Source organism: Artemia sp. Qi Xiang Cuo, chromosome 4 (assembly GCF_049724085.1).
Source record: "Artemia sp. Qi Xiang Cuo chromosome 4, ASM4972408v1, whole genome shotgun sequence".
Taxonomy (NCBI): Eukaryota; Metazoa; Arthropoda; class Branchiopoda; order Anostraca; family Artemiidae; genus Artemia; species Artemia sp. Qi Xiang Cuo.
In genome coordinates this window covers 29,634,481-29,658,181 of record NC_142797.1, presented here as the reverse complement: position 1 = coordinate 29,658,181, position 23,701 = coordinate 29,634,481, and the positions used below count along the sequence as shown (strand labels likewise).

The 23,701-nt window shown below is 33.8% G+C and overlaps 1 protein-coding gene across 1 annotated transcript in view; it reads right to left on the bottom strand.

Moving 5' to 3' along the window:
• Nucleotides 1-23,701, bottom strand: part of dsd (attractin-like protein dsd) — a 119,159-nt gene that overhangs the window by 65,652 nt on the left and 29,806 nt on the right. The window contains exons 4-5 of the mRNA XM_089087485.1: nt 17,804-17,997; nt 15,606-15,779 (exon numbers count right to left, since the gene is read on the bottom strand). Coding sequence (XP_088943611.1) covers nt 15,606-15,779; nt 17,804-17,997 — 368 coding nt within the window. The remainder of the gene's footprint in view (nt 1-15,605; nt 15,780-17,803; nt 17,998-23,701) is intronic.

Below are 23,701 nucleotides of genomic sequence, written 5' to 3'. Positions count from 1 at the left end.
ACACAAATGAATAAACAAATCTTAAAACGAATAAAGGTTTAATTAAATATATAAATCAAAATTGAAATAAAAAAAATATTACTACATACAAGAGTATGTGTACTCTCTCCTCCCCTATCTGTAAATGTCTAAAATCTACTGCATAAATGGCAATTTACTGAAAATGAATTACATTACAAATACTTTTCTTATGTACTTATTAGAACATTGAAAATAAAAAAAAAACTGAAATTACAGTACTATTAAATTTTAAAATGATGTGCTTTTTCAGCAGCTGATATCATTATATACCAAATATTTAGTTTCATCTTATTTTCTTCCCAAAATCATTCACGACTAATTTAGTTTTACTATAAACAACAATTTAGATAATGTCTCCTTTCCTAATTGTAATAATGTAAAGCCTACCACGTCATTGGCGAACTATATTACAAATATTCTCTTTTCCAGTTTTTCTTTTCCATGTATTGAAATGAAAATGAAAATTACACTATTCAAATTTTATTTATTATAAAAAAAAGAAGGAATTTTACTTTTTCAATTTTATACATTTAAATAGAAATAAACCTTTAGCCTCCTTATAGCATATTAAATGTGTTCAATAGCTTGTAGCAATTAGATGTTTTTCCTTGTTCTATAAAATATTACATTTAGATCCCTACTGATATAGTGATTTTAGCCTATTTTGGCACTGCAAGCGTGGGCGATTCTAAAATATAACAATCTGAACAAGATCCATTAAATACGGTTCCACCTATGTTTTTAGTCTGTTTGAAAAAAATGGCTTGTGTCTATAACCGATCTGAAGTTTTTTTTCAATATTTCTAGCTCTCTCCTACTTTTTCAGAGTCAAATTTCTTCAAAGAAAATAAATCTACAAGACAACGATAACCTACTGGAAGACCTAAAAGCAGTCAGAAAAAATCTTAAAACGGACTTTCAACTCAAATGTCGTGAAGTAATTCAATTAAAAGAGGAACTTGATCACTTTCAACAAGTTCCAGAGATCACCAAAAGAAAAACTCCGGGAGATACTCAAGTTTATTCAATCAGAGTTGAAACCCAGCTTGCAACTGCTCTATCTGAAAATTCACTATTGAAAAATGAAATTACCAAGTTAAAAATTGAAAACAGTACATTTGTAAGTGTAAATGAAAGACTTGACTCAAGAAAAATTTATTGGAAATCTCACCTAGCACAAGCCTTATTATATATATCTTGCCTTTTAAACTCAAAAAAGTCTTTAAAAGAGAAAATTACTAAGTTGAATATGGAATACAATCAAATTTTAAAAGAGAAAGAAGAATCTGCTGTAAAAGACGAAGAAGAAATTTCATGCCTCAAATCTTTTGTAGCATATCTCCAAATAATAACCAGGACATTAGAAGCAGGTTCAGAACGTCTTGAACAAGAAGTCAGAGAGAAAACCAGTTTGATGAACGCTTTAGAAAATATGATTATTCATTTGAAAGACAGAGAAAAAGAATTCTTTCATGAAAGGGATGTTTGTTATCGTGATTTGTTTTAACGCGATTAACTAATTTTGGTTTTTATTTATTGAATATTTCAAATCCCTTCGTTATTTATGAAAAAAAAAATTCAATTCAAAGGACTTGCAATATATATATTTTTTTTATCAATATGTTTATTCTTTCCCTGTAACAAATACTCTCTAGGACGTCCTCTCAATTTGAATTTTTTTTTAAACTATTTTTTGATATTTTTGGAATAAGAAATGAAGATGATATGAGGATGCAAACCGTGATTTTTTTTTTTGTTATTGTAGTTAAACATGAAAAGAAATTTTTCGGTGTTAGTTTCTTTGTAATCAGCAGCACAATAGTTAGTTTAAAATTAATGAATAAAAAACACCTTTTCAGAGAGAGTACCCCCTTCATTAACCAAGATCAATCTCCAAGGCACTTGAAGTAGCAACAAACTCTTATGTAAACGATTAGTCTAGCCTTGAACGTTAGTTACGCAATAATTTAGCTCTAGGTCACTCTTGAGACTTAAAGAACTCTAAACAGACTTGGCAATAATGATTCTTTAAGACACTTGAAGGACCAATGAAATCTTGAGCAAACAATTTCTCCAAACTTAACTGCTAATTACATATGCATATATATATATATGAATTCAATGATAAAACCAACACTTTAAGCCGATACTTGAAGTAATAAGAATATTGATTTTTTTTTTATAGTTCGCAGAAAAATATCAGTAAATGATGTTCGGAATTATTGACAGTGAATTTGTCAATATAGCCAAAGTTGATTGCGGATTAATATTTGAATGTGCTCTCTTAGTGATGAATGAAAAATTTAAAGAGGTAGATATTCACCATCGGAATGTAAACTATAATTTACATAAGTACTCAACTAACCGATTGTATACAACAGCGAAATTCATTAACAAGCAAGGTTGGCAAGAACGGCCAGTAATGCCATATTCTAGCACTAGAGTTAGTTTATATTATTTTCAGAATAAAATTGTCACAGTTAGCAATTTTGCGAATATTGAAATTAGATTTGTGAAGGGAGATGTTACCACTGATAATTTACTGTTGAAGAAGTGTAAGGAGGATATCCGTCTTATAAATTTGGAAGACTTCAAATGTCCTTAGTATAATAATAAAATACATAATCCTGTCAATAAAGCCAGATTTTTTAGCAATGGATGATGAATAACAAAATAGATATTAATGGAAAGGTATCCATTAGGAACTCCAGAAATAGTATAATTAGTTTAGATTCTAGTCGATGGATGGAATATAAGCGATTTGAAAACATTCGATTGATTTTTTTTCCATGTTCAATGATATTAACAACATATAATGTTTTATATGACGTCGTTACATCAAAAACATTTCTATACATTATGATGTTAAGATTCTTTAATTTTTAGAGCTTGTTTTTATGTTAATGGAACATTTTTTTCTTCGTTAGCAACATTAATATACGCTTTTTTCACTCTCTAGCTTTATACCATATGTCAGTTATCAGGTTGCAGTATTCTTTGGACAGTGACATTTCCAGATCAATGCTAGTTCATATTCCATGAATCATGAAGACACATGACACTTAAAATCCAAGAAATGATCTAAAACAAAGATTAACAGGAAAAAAAAGATTTTTTGTAAATATAAAATGAAAATTTGTCCTTTCTTCCATAATTTTCTTACTTCTGTTCTGAAATTTTCCCATTTTTTTTTGTTTCGTAGAAGTAAAACAAAATTTTCTTAAATCCTAAATTTTTTCATAGTAGAGAAAAAAGGTGTTCTTTCCAATTCTTAATTTTTCCATGGAAGAGGAAAAATCTCAACTTCTATTCTAAATCTTGATCTAAAACAAAGATTAACAGGAAAAAAGGATTTGTTGTAAATATAAAATGAAAATTTGCCCCCTCTTCCATAATTTTGTTACTTCTGTTCTGAATTTTCCCATTTTTTTTTGTTTCGTAGAAGTAAAACAAATTTTTCCATAGTAGAGAAGAAAAAGGGTTCTTTCCAATTCTTAATTTTTCCACAGAAGAGGAAAAATCTCAACTTCTATTCTGAATCTTACTGTAGATTATATTTTATCTACACGTCGAAACTGTTACCTATGTAAAAACAATTGTAAATATAAAATGAAAATTTGACCATTCTTCCATAATTTTCTTAATTCTGTTCTCAATTTTTCCCTTTTTTTTGGTTTCGTAGAAGTAAAACAAAATGTTCTTAAATTCTAAACTTTTCCATAGTAGCAAAAAAGGGTTCTCTCTCCAATTCTTAATTTTTCCACAGAAGAGGAAAAATCTCAACTTCTATTCTGAATCGTTCCGTAGGTTATATTTTATCTACACGTCGAAACTGTTACCTGTGTAAAAACAACATAGTAATAGACAATGAAATTGCCGACAAAATAAAAATGTTCTAATCTTTCAATGTCATATTCTCTTTGTTCTTGACAGCAAATACGTCATTTATTTTTATTATACAAATGCTGTCATCTATTCTATTATAGTTATAGATGGCGACATAACCGACTGTTCTGCCATTTATTCTGATTCATTTATAGATGGCAGCACAGATGTTTTTTGTAGCTAGGTGACACTAGGTTAACGGATTTTAAGTTAGGTTTGTTAGGGTTCACTAAGAATGCGCGCGCACTTTTACTGAACCCAAACGAACCTAACTTAAAATCCGTCTCAAATAAGTCTCAAGAGTGTCCTAGAGCTAAACTATTGTGCAACTAACTTTCAAGGCTAGACTAATCGTTTACATAAGAGTTCGTTGTTACTTCAAGTGCCTCGGAGATTGATCTTGGTTAATGAAGGGAGAACTCACTCTGTGAAAAGGTGTTTTTTTTATTCATTAATTTTAAACTAACTATTGTGCTGCTGATTACAAAGAAACTAACACCGAAAAAATTCTTTTCATGTTCAACTACAACAACACAAAAAAAATCACGGTTTGCATCCTCATATCATTTTAATTTCTTATTCCAAAAATATCAAAAAATAGTTTAAAAAAAAATTCAAATCGAGAGGACGTCCCAGAGAGTATTTGTTACAGGGAAAGTATAAACATATTGATTAAAAAAAATATATATTGTAAGTCCTTTGAATTGATTTTTTTTTCATAAATAACGAAGAAATTTGAAATATTCAATAAATAAAACCAAAATTAGTTAATCGCGTTAAAACAAATCACGATAACAAAAATCGATTTCATGAAAGAATTCTTTTTCTCTGTCTTTTAAATGAATAATCATATTTTTTAAGGAGTTCATCAAACTGGTTTTCTCTCTGACTTCTTGTTCAAGACATTCTGAACCTGTTTCTAATGTCCTGGTTTTTATTTGGAGATATGCAACAAAAGACTGAGGCATGAAATTTCTTCTTCGTCTTTTACAGCAGATTCTTCTTTCTCTTTTAAAGACTTTTTTGAGTTTAAAAGGCAAGATATATATAATAAGGCTTGTGCTAGGTGAGATTTCAATAAATTTTTCTCGAGTCAAGTCTTTCATTTTCACTTACAAATGTACTGTTTTCAATTTTTAACTTAGTAATTTCATTTTTCAATAGTTAATTTTCAGATAGAGCAGTTGCAAGCTGGGTTTCAACTTTGATTGAAGAAACTTGGGTTTCTTCCTGAGTTTTTCTTTTTGTGATCTATGGAACTTCTTGAAAGTCATCAAGCTCCTCTTTTAATTGAATTACTTAACGACATTTGAGTTTAACGTTGGTTTTAAGATTTTTTCTGGCTGATTTTAGTTCTTCCAGTTTGTTATCGTTGTCATTTAGATTTATTTTCTTTGAAGAAATTTGACTCTGAAAAAGTAGGAGAGAGTTAGAAATATTGAAAAGAAAACTTCAGATCGGTTATAGACACAACCCATTTTTTTCCAATAGACTAAAAACATGGGTGGAACTGTATTTCATGGACCTTGTTCAGATTGTTATCTTTTAGAATCGCCCACGCTTGCAGTGCCAAAATAGGCTAAAATCACTATATCAGTAGGGATCTAAATGTAATATTTTATAGAACAAGGAAAAACATCTAATTGCTACAAGCTATTGAACACATTTAATATGCTATAAGAAGGCTATAGGTTTTGTTCTATTTAAATGGATAAAATTGAAAAAGTAAAATTCCTTCTTTTTTTATAATAAATAAAATTTGAATAGTGTAATTTTTATTTTCATTTCAATACCTGGAAAAGAGAATATTTGTAATATAGTTCGCCAATGACATGGTAAGCTTTACAGTTTTTACAATTACGAAAGGAGACATTACCTGAATTCTTGTTTATAGTAAAACTAAATTTGTCGTGAATGGTTTTGGGAAGAAAATAAGATGAAACTAAATATTTGGCATATAATGATATCAGCTGCTGAAAAAGCACATCATTTCAAAATTTAATATTACTGCAATTTCAGTTTTTTTTATTTTATTTTCAATGTTTTAATAAGTACATAGAAAAATATTTGTAATGTAATTCATTTTCAGTAAAGTACTAATTATGCACTAGGTTTTAGACATTTACAGAGAGGGGAAGGGGAGAGTACCCCATACTCTTGGTAGTAATGTTTTTTTAATTTCAATCTTGATTTACATATTTAGTTAAACCTTTATTCGTTTTAAGACTTGTTTATTCATTTATGTACGCTTCTCCTACGTCCCAATCTATTCAAAGCCTCACTCTTTACCATGCTACGAAAAAGTTCCCATTTCTCTTAAATATTCCTTATGAATCCCCCCATTCCATCTGGGGACAACCTGTTTTTCGTTTGACTGACTTTTCCCGTTATTTCTCAGCTATTTGTTTTGTAGAATTACTCAAAATACGTTTTGGATGTCTGGTAATACATTATTTATGCATAAAATAAGGTATATCCAGGTACTTTAAAAAAAACACAAGAAAGTTCGCATAATTATAGAACACACAAGGAAAACAAATTAATAAGTAGCGATTCCGGTAAAAATATGCGGTCAACTTTTGATTGCATTGCAAGAGTACCCATGAGCTGATGTATGAAGCCACTATAATCAGAAGTGTTTCTTCTGGACAGAATGCTAAGAATTTCTGTATTTCCCCCTGAACGGATTCGTTTTTTTATGTTTTATTATCAATTTTTTGTTTCTAGGAGTGAACACAGTGTAAACTTGAGTGAGTTGCTCAGAGTACACAAGCAACAAAACTCCTTCCCCCTACGAAAAAAAAAATTAAATCAAATAGAATTCTCAAATTTGGAAAACCTTTTTTCCACGGGGGGGGGGGTGTTTTCTGGGGACGTATTTCCCGGGGGATAAAGTATTTGGACAGTTTGAAGTCTCACATAAGAAGAGCAAATAAATAGCATGCGTAATGAGACAAAATGCAGTAAAGTTTAAACGACAAGGACTCCTGGCAAAGGGATCAATTTATTTAATCAATAATATATTTAATTATTATGCATTTAATCTTAAAATAAATCAAACTCAAACCAAAATTACAAAAATATTTCTTGCTTCTGTAGATTATAACAGATGTAAGCTTGTCTTTATGCAATTTCCTACGCCTTAGAATAGTTTACAGAAGGAGTAGAGATGCTCAAAAATCATTCTGCCTCCATAGATACCAAGTGTTGATTTTATAATGACCATGTAAAATACACCCCTTTCATAATGGGACAATTCTCCCTGCCTAAAACATAAATCCCTTATATATTCAGACACTAAAAAAAAAGAATAGCGAAAGACAGACAAAATTTAAACTTACTTTCCAGGTGCCTAATTAACCCTCTTTCTTTTTAGTGTCCTATTCAATTAAAAAAAAATGAACAGGTCCTAAAAAAAATTCGTCACAAGAGAATCTTATCAAATAGTTCGTGATAAAAAAAAATGGAATTAAAAAGTGACTTGGACGAATATTCATCCAAACTAAAACTGGAAATCTCCAGACAATTATTACACCGGCAGTATTGGCTTTTTATACTGCCTCTAAATATATAAAATTCTTTCAGTTAATTGTTACATTTGTTACCCACCCAAAACCAAAAGTCTGTGAACATTTACCTGATCTTCGAAAAAAGGGGAAAAATCCCCGAAAAAGCAAGCGATCTTATTGAAAATCCCTTTATTAGATACATCATATCAGATAACCTTACCATAGAGGTTTCAAGCTCCATTTTCCAACATGTGGAATTTTGCTTCTCTTTTTCCAGAGGAAACACAGTCGATGCATGTTTATTTGTTTTGTTTTTCACAGGAGGATTGTATCAAACCGAAGGTCCAAGATAATTGGGATGGCGCTCATTCAAACGTGAATTTAAAGATCTTTATTAAGTGATCATACAGATTGGGCCAGGGGAAAGTCTTACTTTATAGCTATTTTAGGGCACCAAACTACACGTTTATCCCGAAGAAAACAAATTTACAATCAATTTAAAATTCTGAGAAGCTAATTGATTTAAAAGCATCAATAACTATATTTTACGCTTCCCAGTTGCAAAAGAAGTAATGCCACACGGTGGAATTTTATTTTATAAAATTCTTAGTTTTATTTTATAACTAAGATTTGCAACTAATTTTAAAGCTTTAAAAATTGTTTACAAATAAATAGTTACTTTCACATGCACTGCTTGCTTCCATCATGCTATTAAATATCCAAACGGGCTGGATTAGCAAACTAGCCTAAAGTGTATTTTGTTAAAAGGTTTGTTTTTCCAAATTGACCTCGTTTGAACAGTTTATTCTTTCTATTGAAGGAAAAACATGGAATTAAGTCCTAATAAACTATGTTATAAAAAGTGAAACTGTATAAAAAGAAAAATAAATATTCGTTTAACGTGGAATATAAAAAATGATTTGCTTCTCATTCAGGGATATTTTTTGGGATAACTCACTCATAAAACTAGTAAGTATATGTAGATAGATAATTGAATTTCCATAATTATATTTTATTTTCATATGATCACAACACCCACCCACATCCCTCTCAATCAACAAAGGGTTGGCGGCCCCGGAATATGAGTAGCTATTTAACTTTCAGTAAATTAAATGTAGATAATAGTACTAGTATGATCATGTTTTATTTTATATATAATCACAACTTTGCTTCCCTCTCAATCAATAAATGGGTACTGGTCTCCTACCCCTCTAAATAAGGTGATAGTGAATCTAAATCTAATAATATTATGACCAGCTTAGGTAAAGAGAGTCAATGGTGACTGGTAAACATCTTTGAGCATCATATAGCCATTGGTAGGATAGGCGGAAAATTGGCTTTTTAGGTCATTGAAACTTTTAAATAGCAACATTCTAAATTACCATATTTAAAAAAGGAAGGGGGTTGGGGTAATTTATCATAGGATATATTTTGTAATCCTAATGTCTATACCTATTCATCATAATAACTAAATAATTTGTGTATGTGTTTTCATAAAACAAATTTGTGATAAAAGTTATCTCTCCGACCATATTGATCAACATAATGCAAAAAATTAAACATTACTCACCTCTTTTTCAGAATCACAACATTTCCTTTTTTCAGACATTTTCTTCCCTTTATTTATTTAACCTACACTATTCAAAGTGATTCTATCAATAGCTCTATATCCTACTTTATATAGGGTATTTTCATATGACTATTGATTTCTCTCCTTTTACGTACATTTCTGAAGGTCATGGGTTTCCCCATAGTCCCAGTTTTATATCAAGAAAAAATTAACCAATCACAATAGCTATTACTCAATAGATATTTCCCCAAAAACCTGGCAAAACCGACAAACACGTTAAGTAATTGGGTTTTCCCTCGTTGGGAAACTAATTAGATTTTCCCAAAATTGTTCACAAACATATTATGAAACTAGGGTTTTTCCCAAGGTTTCTGTTGACAAAAACATTTCTGGGTTTTCCCCCATGACCTTGAACTTGGGACTCAGAGATTACGTATTCCCTATCAATGGCATATAGGAGCAAGGTAAATATAACCCCTCTCCCTACTAAGGCCGTTTAATTAGAATAAATAGCTCTTTTGAAATTACTAAAAACACTTTAGCGTAAAGAGCGAGGTATTGAGGAGAGGACGACACCCCTCATATACGTAATAATTTCTGTTCGTTTTAAGTTTTAATGTTTTTCTTTACTTTCAGTTGAAATTTTTTTTTATTTAAATTCTGATTGTGTTTTAAATAATACTGAGAAATCCAGCACCCATCTTCATGGAAATAATCTTCTCCCATGAAAAATTCCTCCATGGAAAGATCCTCCCATGTAACCTCCCTGACCCCCCCCCCCGGCATCAGAGAAAAATTCCCCCCTGAAAACGTCTGTATACTTCCCAATAACCAACACTATATGTAAACAATGGGCGAAGTTCATAACTTGCAGCCCTTCCCCCGGCGACTTGGGGGATTAAGTTGTCCTCAAAGAGATAGCTATTACATTTGTCGACTTTGTTGAACAAAATGGATATATCGAAAATTTTGATCCAGCGACTTTGGGAAAAAAATGAGCGAGGGAGGGGGCCTAGTTGCCCTCCAATTGTTTCGGTCACTTAGAAATGGCACTAAAACTTTTAATTTCCGTTCAAATGAGCCCTCTCCCGACATTCTAGGACCACTGGGTCAATACGATCACCCCTGGGAAAAAACAACAAAAAAAACAAATAAACACGCATCCACGATCCATGATAAAAAAAAACAGAATTCCTCATTTTTGCAGATAGGGGCTTGAAACCTATACAGTAGGGTTCTCTGATGCGCTGAATCTGATGGTGAGATTTTCATTAAGATTCTATGACTTTAAAGGGTGTTTCCCCTTTTTTTCAAAAATCAGGCACATTTTCTAAGACTGGTAACTTTTGATAGGTAAGACTAAACTTGATTAAACTTATATATTTAAATCAGCATAAAAATCCGATTCGTTTGATGTATCTATTGGTATCAAAATTCCGTTTTTTAGAGTTTCGGTTACTTTTTAGGCGGATCACTCTTTAATTATAGTTCGTTACCACGAACTGTTTGAAAGATTCAATAATCAAACAAAAAAAGTCGATAAAAGACTAGCAGTACATCAGATTTTTAATTACATATGGTTCCACGAATTTAGGAGAGATAAAATTACGCGAGATATGGCTCTAAGAGTCACGTAGTTCGCTGTTCATGTCAGGGATATATTCAATTAACCGAGTAATAGTACGATGGTAATTAATTCTGGGTCTTTCAATCAAATCGTAATCGAATCGTAATTGATTTTGTAAGATGTAGCATAACCGTAATCGCATCGTCATTGTTTGTTTCCTGCAAAATGTATCAAATGCGCCCAAAGGATACAATTAACCGAAAGATGTGATGGAAGGATGTTGTCATTGATTTAGATCAAGCTTCCACTCCTGTGTCTTCGCAACCTCAATTAGCCACAAGATTAAGTATATACTTTAGTGTGTCAGGTACCTTGATCAGGGAAAAGAGGTAAGGTCAGAATTAGTTCATTCTCTGTAACCAGTGATACAGAAAATAACCAAATGAAACCTCATTCGAGTGTTTATAAACATTTGGCTATTCTAGAAAATATATTGAGCTTGACCAATAGATTTTGCTTAACATTGGTTACATCTTTTGCCCACAGAGTAGACGTGGGTATTCCGTAGATGTTCCGTGTTGGATGTACTATGAATTTTCTATGACATTTTCAAAAGATAAGTAAATTGTGGCCTTTGTACTATCAGTTAATAAAAAGCCAAACTTTTTCAAATGGAGGCAAACAGCAACATCGAAACTTAATACGTGCAGAAAATACCCTGAATATAATTGCCAGATAAATATACATCTGAAATTTGTTGGAAGTTCAATGTGTCCTCTTAGCTACCTTTAGAACCCAGATTTTAGGTGACTCTTCAACCCTATAAATTCCAGAACTTCAGTCCCAAGCAGGAAAGAGTAACAGACGTACTTATACAGAGGATATCAGTCCTCTTTATTGTTGTCGTCCAACATTCTCCCGCACCCATAACCATAGTTTGCAAACCTCGGATTCTGTTTTTACTTTTGCCGATCATACCACCCTTATTACTTCTAGGAGAACAGAGGATGAGGTTTGTACAAAGTTAGTGGACCTCTTCGTGAGTTTCAATTTGGCTTGATGCTAACTCGCTTGCCTTAATTGTATCTAAAACTGTTTTTTTAGTTGTTTTTTTTTATATATATACATATTATTATTTCTTTTTTTCCTCTATTTTTATGAAAAAAATTCTTTACATGTCAAGTGTTTAAATGTTTAATGTTATGAGATCTTTTTCATAATCCCCCTCCTACAAGCCAATAAGCCTCTGCGGGGATTTGTAAATTGTTCTATAATTATTGTAATGTTATGTGGAAAATAAATCTATCTATCAGTTGTCAAAAGGATTAAGAATACAACCCATAGCGAAATCTCTTCAACTGATACCGTTTCCATCAGTCGGGACTTATGGCCGAACCAACAGATGAAAGCCTATTTGGGAGTGACAGTCTTGTTTCCGCTTAACAGGATGATATGTGCACGTCTTATGAAGAACTGGTGAACGAACACAAGATTGGACTGAAGGTGAATATGCTATCACTGACAACACTGCCAATATGCTCTCGGTACTTCGACTGAATTCGCCTGGAGGCACAGAGTCAGAAGATGAAGATAAAAGAAACGAAGAACTTTTTATCGAAGAGGAAATTTTAGAAATAGATGACCATGGAGGACGAACAAGGCTTAGTTGCTTTGCTCATACGCTGAACCTCGCCGTAAGGAGCGCATTTAAAGAAGCTGACAGCATTTCTTCAGTTATGGCCGAGGTCTTGAGTATTGTCAATTTTGCTAGAAGCAGTCAGATAGCTTCCGATATTCTCCAATAGTACGTCTTCATTCTAGCTACTGGCAATCGTTATGCGCTGGAGTTCAAAGCTAATGGCCGTCTATCCTATTCTAGCGGTCTGTCCTATGTACTATTCTAAGAAGCTGGTGGCATTTCTCCAGTTAAGCCAATGTATTGAGTATTGTAAGCTTTGTTAGAAGCAGTCATATAGCTACCGATATTCTCCACTAGCACTGTTTCATTCTAGCTACTGACAAACTAAACACATTGAACTCACAGCAAGTGACTGTCTGTCCAATTCCAAGGACCCCATGTTATTCTTCAAAAAGTTTGTCAAAGGATGGGCATAATAACTCCGGACGGCTCCTGTTATAAGAGATAATTCCATCACTCAAGTGCATTGGAAATCCAACAATTGGAGCCCAATCTGAAAGAGGTGTCACATCATCTACACCCATCACATCAACCATGGAGCTGATGAGCTTGCTTAAACCAGAGTCCGAGAGCTAGGTTTGTTGAAAACCTAGCCAATTCATTCAAAATAGCCATGAAGAGCAGAATATGAAGTTACACTTATGACAAGATCTTCATCCATGCAACAATACTTGATTCTCATCTCCGGATCAGAAACTACAATGAAGATGAATCGGAGGAAAACTACTCTCGTTTACAAACTGCTTTTGAATCTGTGAAAAAAAAAGAGATAGGGATGATAAGGATCCTGAAAATAATTGTGTGCCCTCGCCGGCAATCCATCCTCGCTTTTGTGCGTCAAGAAATCAAAATGTATACTAGCTGATGATGAAGTTCAAAAATATCTAAGAGATGAGCTATCTGACGGGGAAATAAGCCCAGCCCGTTGGCCTACTGGGAAGAAAATCTAGACAAATATCAAACTTTGACATCTTTAGGAGGAAAGCACTTAAGCATTCTGGCTTTGTCGACGACAAGGTTCAGTGTTGCAGGGAAGATTTTGGTTTCACAGAGGACCAGATCAACATCATAGCACTTTTCAAACCTTGCATTTTTGAAGTGGAATGTTAGACATTTTTACTGCAACTGTTAGTATATTTTACCACTTTGAATTGTAAATTGACATAAAAATCTTCGAATTGTAATTACTTGAAAAAAAATACGGTAGCGTAACTGCTGAACTTACCGGTTGTACATATGTTACCGTAAAAGACCGAAATCTGGTGAATGTCGACATTCACCGGTGAAAGTCCGAAATGAAAGGAAGAATAGTTGCAATGCAAAATGTTACAATTTGCGTAATAATAAATAGCTATTTAACGGACAAAGTAATTGTGAAAGATTTAAGTCTGTTATAGGAAACATATTGTTTCCTATCTGGTCACTGAAATAATCTTTGGCAATTGTGAACAGCAATATTTTAGACCTGTTTACTGCTTCAAATTATTTTACGATTAGCTAAAAAAAAATCAACAAACGAATTCTTTCTCTCCCCATTATCAAAGATTAGCATAATGAGCAGTAGTGCGAATTTCATATTGATAAAGTAGCCCATTTGTTTCAAGTTAATAATCAAAATGTATATCAAAATGTATACTAGCTGAAATCAAACGAAATCAAAATGTATACTAGCTGATGATGAAGTTCAAAAATATCAAAATATCTAAGAGATGAGCTATCTGACGGGGAAATAAGCCCAGCCCGTTGGCCTACTTGGAAGAAAATCTAGACAAATATCAAACTTTGACATCTTTAGGAGGAAAGCACCTGAGCATTCTGGCTTTGTCGACGACAAGGTTCAGTGTTGCAGGGAAGATTTTGGTTTCACAGAGGACCAGATCAACATCACAGCACTTTTCAAACCTTGCATTTTTGAAGTGGAATGTTAGACATTTTTACTGCAACTGTTAGTATATTTTACCACTTTGAATTGTAATATATTTGTAATTGACATAAAAATCTTCGAATTGTAATTGCTTGAAAAAAAAATACGGTAGCGTAACTGCTGAACTTACCGGTTGTACATATGTTACCGTGAAAGACCGAAATCTGGTGAATGTCGACATTCACCGGTGAAAGTCCGAAAGTCCGAAATGAAAGGAAGAATAGTTGCAATGCAAAATGTTACAATTTGCGTAATAATAAATAGCTATTTAACGGACAAAGTAATTGTGAAAGATTTAAGTCTGTTATAGGAAACATATTATTTCCTATCTGGTCACTGAAATAATCTTTGGCAATTGTGAACAGCAATATTTTAGACCTGTTTACTGCTTCAAATTATTTTACGATTAGCTAAAAAAAAATCAACAAACGAATTCTTTCTCTCCCCATTATCAAAGATTAGCATAATGAGCAGTAGTGCGAATTTCATATTGATAAAAGCCCATTTGTTTCAAGATTAGCATAATGAGCAGTAGTGCGAATTTCATATTGATAAAAGCCCATTTGTTTCAAGTTAATAATCAAAATGTATATCAAAATGTATACTAGCTGAAATCAAATGAAATCAAAATGTATACTAGCTGATGATGAAGTTCAAAAATATCTAAGAGATGAGCTATCTGACGGGGAAAAAAGCCCAGCCCGTTGGCCTACTGGGAAGAAAATCTAGACAAATATCAAACTTTGACATCTTTAGGAGGAAAGCACCTGAGCATTCTGGCTTTGTCGACGACAAGGTTCAGTGTTGCAGGGAAGATTTTGGTTTCACAGAGGACCAGATCAACATCACAGCACTTTTCAAACCTTGCATTTTTGAATTGGAATGTTAGACATTTTTACTGCAACTGTTAGTATATTTTACCACTTTGAATTGTAATATATTTGTAATTGACATAAAAATCTTAGAATTGTAATTGCTTGAAATCTGGTGAATGTCGACATTCACCGGTGAAAGTCCGAAATAAGGATATTTAACAAATATTTCGGACATACACCAAGCGACTTTGTGTTTGTTGACTAGTCAGCTTTGTCAGTCTTATGCAAAATTTGGTAGTGAAATGTTAGGTTAGGCTAGGTTATAAATCTTGGTGTATATCCGAAATATTTATTAAATATCCTAATTTCAGACTTTCCCCAGTGAATGTCGACATTCATCAGATTTTGGTCTTTCACCGTAACACATAAACTTATTTTCATATTCGATATCTTCCATCAAAATTCAGAAGTGATGCTCCGTGTCTGGTAAAACTATAGCCGCCAACAATATATATTTTTGAGTCTGGGACAGTTCCCGACGTCACTAATACCAATATGGATATCAAACGCGGCGCACTGTTAAAATCAAATCAAGGGGTGGATATTCTTACTTACTCTGCATATTATATGCATAAACAAAAGGAGAATCGATGAAACTATAACCACCGACAATATAAATCTTTGAGTCCGAGACAATTCCAGAAGCAGATGCACGAGCTAAACCTTCCACGTCATGATCACTAATTTCTTCGAAATAGCCCATTTCTTTCCATTGACTACAATCACTACCTGTAAAATAAAATATTCTTGATAATTTCCCAATATATACGCTTATAGTTGCCCAAGAAAACTTTATGTTTTGCACACAAGGGGGCGTTTTGCACAAAAGGATGTGTAGTAGGTGATAACCTCATCCGCAAAGTGCTGAAAAGGGTATGCTATGTAGTGTTTGAGATATTTTTGTAAGAAAACTTAATTTTTCTGAATGCGCGTACGTTTTTGTATGGGGTTTTGCGGGTGTTCATACTGAAAATTAAGCTAAACTAATCAAAGTACAAACGTGAGAATTTGGGAACATAAAAATGGCCATATAAAGAAATTCCAATAAATTTTTTAGAATAAACAGCAGAAAACACAGCCTGGAATGATGTCATAACAACATCATGCGAGAGATAAAGGCTCGAGCTGCCTACAGTAGCAAGCGAAAAAAGCCCTGCGAAGCGGGCTTTTTGTCACAATTGTCAATTTATAAATCTAGTAGTTCCACTTAAAATTTAAAGATAATTTTCTTTAAAAAATCTTTGCTGGCGTGGGAGTTGAAATATACTCTGGTTTCAGCTATAATCGCCGAACGCGCAGCGCTAGTAATCAGTTTGTGTATTTTTACATATTAACTTCTTTACTTTATAAAACATATCCTATGTTTCATTAGTATTTCAAGTTATTTGACTTTAGCTTAAAATTGTAACCCTATTATCTTGTTTAGCCAATTGTCAGAATCCGAGGATCTTGCAACGATGTCAATAATATAAAAAAAATGTATAGTCACATATTAGCAAGCTTGCATTAGACTTTGGAACATATCGTAAGTGCAGTAAATAAGCCTGGAAATTTCAAATCCTAGCAACAAAGTGTAGCATAGAAATGTAGTATATAGTATATAGACAGTATATAGATCAACTAAAATATTGCTTTGGGTTTACTGCTTTGCTTTCATACTGCTCCATAGTTTGATGAAAAATATGTTTATAGATGTGGAAAAAAAACTCAATTACACGGAAAATGTGTTTTCACGCATAAATACCACATCTTACACGCCATAAACGAAATAATATTTTTAAATTAATAGTTGTCACAGTAGATTGGTGATATGACTATCCTTCTGATCTGGAGGAAATGAGATCTTTCCTCTCAATTGTAACAATGAGTTTGACTTTAGGGAATTTTCTGCTGTCCTTCAGGTTTTTGTTTGCGACACATTACTTTTATGAAAAATTTATTTATGAATAATTGAAACAAAATGGCTATCTCAAAATGGGCTTGTTGCCCTCCAATCACTTTTGACTAATAAAAAGAGCACTAGCTTTTCAATTTCCAATTGAATGAGCCTTTTTCGAAATTTCTACGACCAAAAATAATAATCTCAAAACTTCTAACAGATGCATTTCGGGAAAATACGGGGTGTGTGGGGAGTATATACCCTCCGATCACTCTGAATCTTAAAAAGGGCATTAGAACTTCTGATTACCAATTTAATGAGCCCCCTACTAAGTTTATACGATCACCCTTTCTATATATACCTTATATGTCCTCAGGGCATACATTACAACCCTTGCCCTGAGAGACGTGGGAGGGTTGTCATCCTCAACTACATAATTTCCGGACTTTTCAATTACACTGAACAAAATGGCTACCTCAAAATTTTGAGTAAACGTGTTTTGGGAAATGGTGGGCGTTAGTTGCCCTCCAATCAATTTCGAATATTAAAAAGGGCACTAGCCCTTTCAATTTCAAACCGAATGAGCCTTTTTCAAAGTTTCTACGACAACTCCTTCGATACGAAGTGCCCTGGTCTTAAAAAAAAAAAAAAAAAAAAAAAAAAAAAAAAAAAAAAAAAAAACTACATTGTACCCACATCGCTCTTTACTTTGCGCTGCCTATGATTCACTGTTTTCGCAAATTTCGTCGTTATCTTCCTTTTTTTTGTATATCAGGAACCTGATTGCTATGTTTGTTTGTATATTTTTGCTCTTTAATGCCATTATTTCTTCTAATGATTATTTACCTAGAACGAAAGGCAACGATGAACGTACCTGCAAACTCTTCTTTACAAATACATTTGTGGTTTTCAGGATTACAAAATCCGTTTGTAGAGCAATTATTTGGACAGACACTTTCTTCACATGCAAGTCCCTTGCGAAAGGCATTACATGTGCAAACACCATCTATGCACATACCTTCTCCGCTGCATTCAACAGATTTCCCTCCTTTGGGGCAGCCACCAACCCTAAAAATTTACATTAGTATTAGCCTATATTCATACCCCTTGGGATAGCTAGGGAGATGGAAGAACCTAAATTTACATCAGAAACTAAGCTTACACTCCCTTTCCAGAGTTTGATTATTCTTCTTTATCTAGCAAAACGAGAGCTGTGATACCAATTTACAACATTTACCAAACAGTTGTTACACTTAACAATTTATAACATTTACCACGCAGTTGCCACATTCACCAATTTACCACATAAATGTACTAACTTTCCAATAAAAGCTGAACTTCTTTTTCATAATTTTCACCTTTTTTTAAATCAGGGAAAAAAATAATAAAATCACAGTTCTTTAAGAAATAATCTGCAGCTTCCTTATTTATAGATTAATCATAATGACGAAATGACTATCTCTACCAATATACGAAGGATAAACCATGAAGAAAAAAGCCTAGATTGTCCCAAGAGGCTTATCATAAGGTGTAAAAAAAAAGTTGAAATTGTTCAACAGTCCATTCAAGACCATAAAATTAAATAGAATGAAACTCTTGCGAGTTCGCACAAATTTTTTTCTTACTTTTCTTACTTTTTTTTTCTTTTTTTGTCACATATGTCTTTCAGCAATTACTTACAACACTTGGTATTCATATGGCCAGCTTTAAAATTGCTCCAAGTTCAAAATTTATAGCTGTTTCATAGAACCACAAATAAACCCAGACTCGCACAAATCAAAGATGGTATGATAGGCAATATTCGTCAGTTGATCAAGGCGCAATCTTAGCTGCCGCTCTGTCACACCTCATTTTTACGTCGTCCGATCTTTACCAGTGTGTGTTTCTGTTTTAAACAAGGAGTCGCATGTCTGTATTTTTGCTAAAAACTTGGCAGTTGGGAAAACTAATTGCAGCTTGAGCTAAAATCGGTTTTGACCGAGTCAGAACGTTGCTTGCTTCCCACCAGTCAGGACTAAGCTTCTTTGCTCCAAAACAGGATTTTCCCGATTTTACACAAAATCAGTTTTTTCACCATCTTTACTCCTCTCCTCTTCAATATATACCACAAAGATGAAGTTCTCAACTCCACAAAGTTTTTCAATGGTACATCTTGTAAGCGAATTTTTATGGGGAAAAACCGATGTCAGGCCTTTAATCAGCTCATGAAGGACTTCATGATATTCTTGTTTAATTGATTAGAGACGCCAAAGCATAATTTTCCATGCAATTCCTGACCGTGGCAGCTGAAATCAAACGCTAGACCCCCTATCACCTAGCAGAGATCAATCCCGTCATGCCATAACGGATTGCTCATCAAGGACTATTTATCAGCGTTAAAAAAATGTATCTGTCTTTATTCAAAAGTAGAGTTTCTTGCTGCATGTCAACTTTCTATTGTCACTAAATCCTTCTGTCTCGCCCTACATGTAAGATACAAAATGGCAAACTCAACAGAAATCACAGACAAAAATGGCAAGCAACAGTAGATTGCAGTACTTTGAACCCGTAAGAAAATTCTCCTTTTGCGACTTCAAAAATGTCTTATTCTAAGAAGATATTTCGGCGAAGGGGCTAGAAAACGTAGCATATCTTAAGCCCTTTTAGATGCCAGCTCAAATTCTATTTCAAATTGATGCCTTCCTGATCTCTACAGTGTAGTTTTTGGTGTAAGTTGGTCCACTACATAAGGAAACACGTTAAGAAAATAATTCTTACTTCATAATATGTAGAATAATTCTAGTTAACATATTTCGCAGGGGGAGAACCTTTATCTTCACTATTTTCCTTGTATTTCCAGTTTTTATATCATATTTTAAATAGTTGTGCCTATTCTCGAAGTCTTGAAAATCGCTTATAAACAAACACCCAAGTGCCATCTAAATAATCTAACCTAACTTAACCTAATTCATTAGTATTTGGGTATTAATATGTTTTTGGTGGATGGCACTGATGGTGTTTAACTACGAATATAGATTATTTGAAAACGGAAAATCCAGTCGAATATATATTTGTTTTTCAGAATTTTGTTAAAAAAAATTGTATAGCAGTGAAAGGAGTGAAGATAAAGGGCCTCCCCATGTAATATATGTTAACTAGGATTATTCTGCATATTATGAAGTGAGAAATGTTTTTTTTTAACGTTTCCTTATGAAGTGAACTAACTCTGCACTTGTACCTATTTTTTTCACTCGAAAGCAGAGACATGGCTAAAAGTAACAAAAGCTTGAGAGTCAAACTTCATATAATTCTCCCTCGCAATGATTATTAAAGTCCACAAAGTACAGCCTAAACGTGGTAGGCTCGGGCTCAAGATAAAACAAAACCATCCTTTTTGGCTCTAGGTAAGAATTATATGCAGCTTTCCAAAATGAAATGCCATATTCACCAACACAGCATAAGGTCCATACCTTCTACAAGAGCCACATGGAGCAAGGATGGAACCCCATGATTCCCAACGTGGGGCATGGCAATGTTTTGGTAGGTCATGGGCAGGACGTACACCCTTTGGCTGTCTTTAATTTAGAGCCTCTAATAAAAAAAAAAATATTTTTCATGTGAATGGCGTTACAATCAAATGCATTTAAAGATCACGGAAAACATTATAGTGTTACAATGACTTTATACACTGCATAAAAGGGGTGTGCGTATAACTGAACCCATGTAACTGAGCTTCTGTGCATCTCAATCCCATTTAACTGAACCCTTGTATAAATGAGCCTCCGTTTAACTGTGCCCCGTACAACTCAGCCCAGGTGCAATTCAACCCAATCTAACTTAACCCTCGTTTGACTTAGTTCCCGTACAAACCAACCCAATTGAATTAGACCATCGTTTAACTGGATCCCCGTTTAAATCAACCCTCTTTTAAATTAACCCTTGTGTTACTCAACCATATTTAAATTAAGCCTTGTTTCACTGAACTCAACCCAACCTAAGAATAAGTTTCAAATAGTACTGATTAGAAGCTCAAAATAGGCTTCTTGCTTCGTTTGGAGTTTCTAACTCATGTCACCCATTCGGACAAGCTAAACTTAATAGTACCTAGGACGGAGAACTGGCAGAGCCATGATTGCAACTAATTTCGTCATTGACAGCAACTGGAAATAGTTCACTGTCGGGATGCTGCCGTCGTGTATCTTTTTGTGCACATGGCAAAGTTAAAAATCCCTCCCTTCAATTTGACTAAATCCAGTTTCCATCTATCTAACCAGATTTTGATTTCTTTCCCCGTACTTTGTCAAATATTATAAATATTTTTTTATGTGTTAATGAGGAGGAGGGAGGGTCTGAGTTTGGGCAACAGCTCTAAGATTAGAAATAGGACGTACTCTTGTCGGACTTAAATTTCAATAGGATAGGAACACATATGTCAGAAAGAATTTGAAAAAAAAAATCGAGAGATATTGGGAAGAAACCAAAGTTTTACAGACTCGAAAATTTCTGCTGAAAGAAAAATTCTAAAAGAATATAGTGACGGTGGCGATTATTATACTTCTCAGCAGGTTTGAATACTCAACCAATCGTCTTTTAATTTGAAAATTTCGGTATGTTCGGTAAGTATGCTATGTAACGTGAAACCGGTGACTAGTTAATGCACACCTTCACGGGGTGAGGAAAATAAAACACTAATTCCGAGAACCTCATAAGGTTATCGATTTCAGTGCCCCTACGATGTTCCACTGACCGGCTAGTGCTGGGGAAAAAGAGAAAGAAAAAGAAAACTCGTTTGAGTACCAGCCACTTTTTTGTAATTTCCAAGATTTTTTTCTGTAATTGATTTTAGTGTTGAAATGAAAATAAATTGTTTTGCTTTCCACTTGCAAAGGTGACTGGGAAGGGCAGTATTCAAGAAGGGGATTTTAAACACCAATATGAGGATTGTTAGTCAAGGAAATTTCAGTAGTAGACCTTTTATGGTTTCAAGCCCTTACAATCCAGAATTGACACTAAAGTTGGATGTCGGTGCCATAAGGCACCATAAGGCACCATTATATGATGGTTTTATCATGTGGAAATTATAAAAAGCGTGAAAATGTGAATATTAGATTTCAAATAATATTAAACAGTTCTTTACGATATTCTAGTTCCGTAACTACTGGAGATATAAAACAAAAAAAGGGACACTTGTCAGTTTTCCGGCTCTTTTTAGAAGTTCCCAAAAAAAATTTCCGAAATAAACATTTACTATTAATGTAAGTAATAGCTATCATTTCTAAATCAGCCTTAACGGCAAGTTTTTCTTATGAGATAATGTTTTTTTTTTAATATGTCTCTAAGATTTTGACTACTATGGACTTTCTCTGTTCTAGAGTACAGCTATTGCTGCAACCATGACCTTCAAGTTGGTTTTAGCCCTGGGCCTGAAAAGCTCTGCTAAAATTCAAATATATAGGACAGAATGATAAATTGTTGTTTTTTAGATGGGGAGGGGAATAGTTTTACATCGAAGCGGTATAAAAGAAAAGAGAAATAAGAATTACCAACAAAGACCATTTCATCGAGTCAGCTTTTGCCACATCCGACAAAATGGGCTGGATTACATTTTCAGATATGTTATTGATTTGCGTAGGGTTAAGCTGAATGTGGTTGATTTGAATGGGAATTGAGTCAGAGAGGTTTTGGTTAAACAGAGGTTAAGCTGAATTAGAACTAAGTTAAATGACGGGTGAATTGCACAGAAGTTGAGTAGAATGGGGATGGGGTAGAAACAAATGGGGATTGAGTTGCGCAAGTGTTGAATTACAAGGAGGTTGAGTTGAATGAGGGTTGAGCTGAATGTGCTCGAGTTGCACGGATGTTGAGTTGAGTGAAAGTGGAGTTGAATGTGGGTAAAATTGAGGATTAAGTTTTACAGGGTTTAGTTGCACGAGAGATCAATTAAACGGGGGTTGAGTGGTATGACGGTTCAGTTGCACGAAGGCTCAGTTAGACGGGGGTTGAGCTTGACGAGGGTTCAGTTAAATTGGGGTTCAGTCGCATGGAGATTGATTTACGTGAGAGTTCAGTTGCCCGAGGGTTCAGTTACACGATGGTTCAGTTGCATGGGGGCTCAGTTACAAGGTGGTTCAGTAAAAGAGGGGTTCAGTTGCACCTGGGGTAAGATGCAGGAGGGTTCAGTAGCATGGGGATCAGTTGCACAAGGGTTCAGTTGCAGTGGAGCCTATAAAAAGTGTTGTGCTCAGACAATATTTTTCATTATAAAAAAAAGCCTAGAGGACGATTCAAAAATAGATACCAAATGAATAGCCTTTTAAAGCTCCTTCGGATGAATGAATGTGCTTAAAATTTTGCATAACAAAATTTAAATAAAACCATGGGGCATTAGGATTTTAGAAATATCTTGGTGGGGCATGACCCACAATCGGTGGGAACCATTGATTTAACCATTTTAACCGAAGCGGCAGGATAGAAAAAAAAGGCAAGGACAAAATAAAAGCGTCGATCCTACGACACAATGAGAATGGTCTTGGTCTAGAGTGATTATGCATTAGAAAAAAAATGTATACCAACAAGCAATAAGATAATATTTATTCCGCAAAATGAACACAGCACAAGCGCTGATGCGACGAATTAGCATTTTTAAGGGTAAAATGACACAAACACAGATCAAAATCACAGATTAAGTGTGGCAAGGTCAAAACATGATAAAAATGATGAAAAACGAAATCACATACATATGTACAACTAAAGAAAAAGATGATATTCAAGAATATCAAGAAAATTCAGAAAC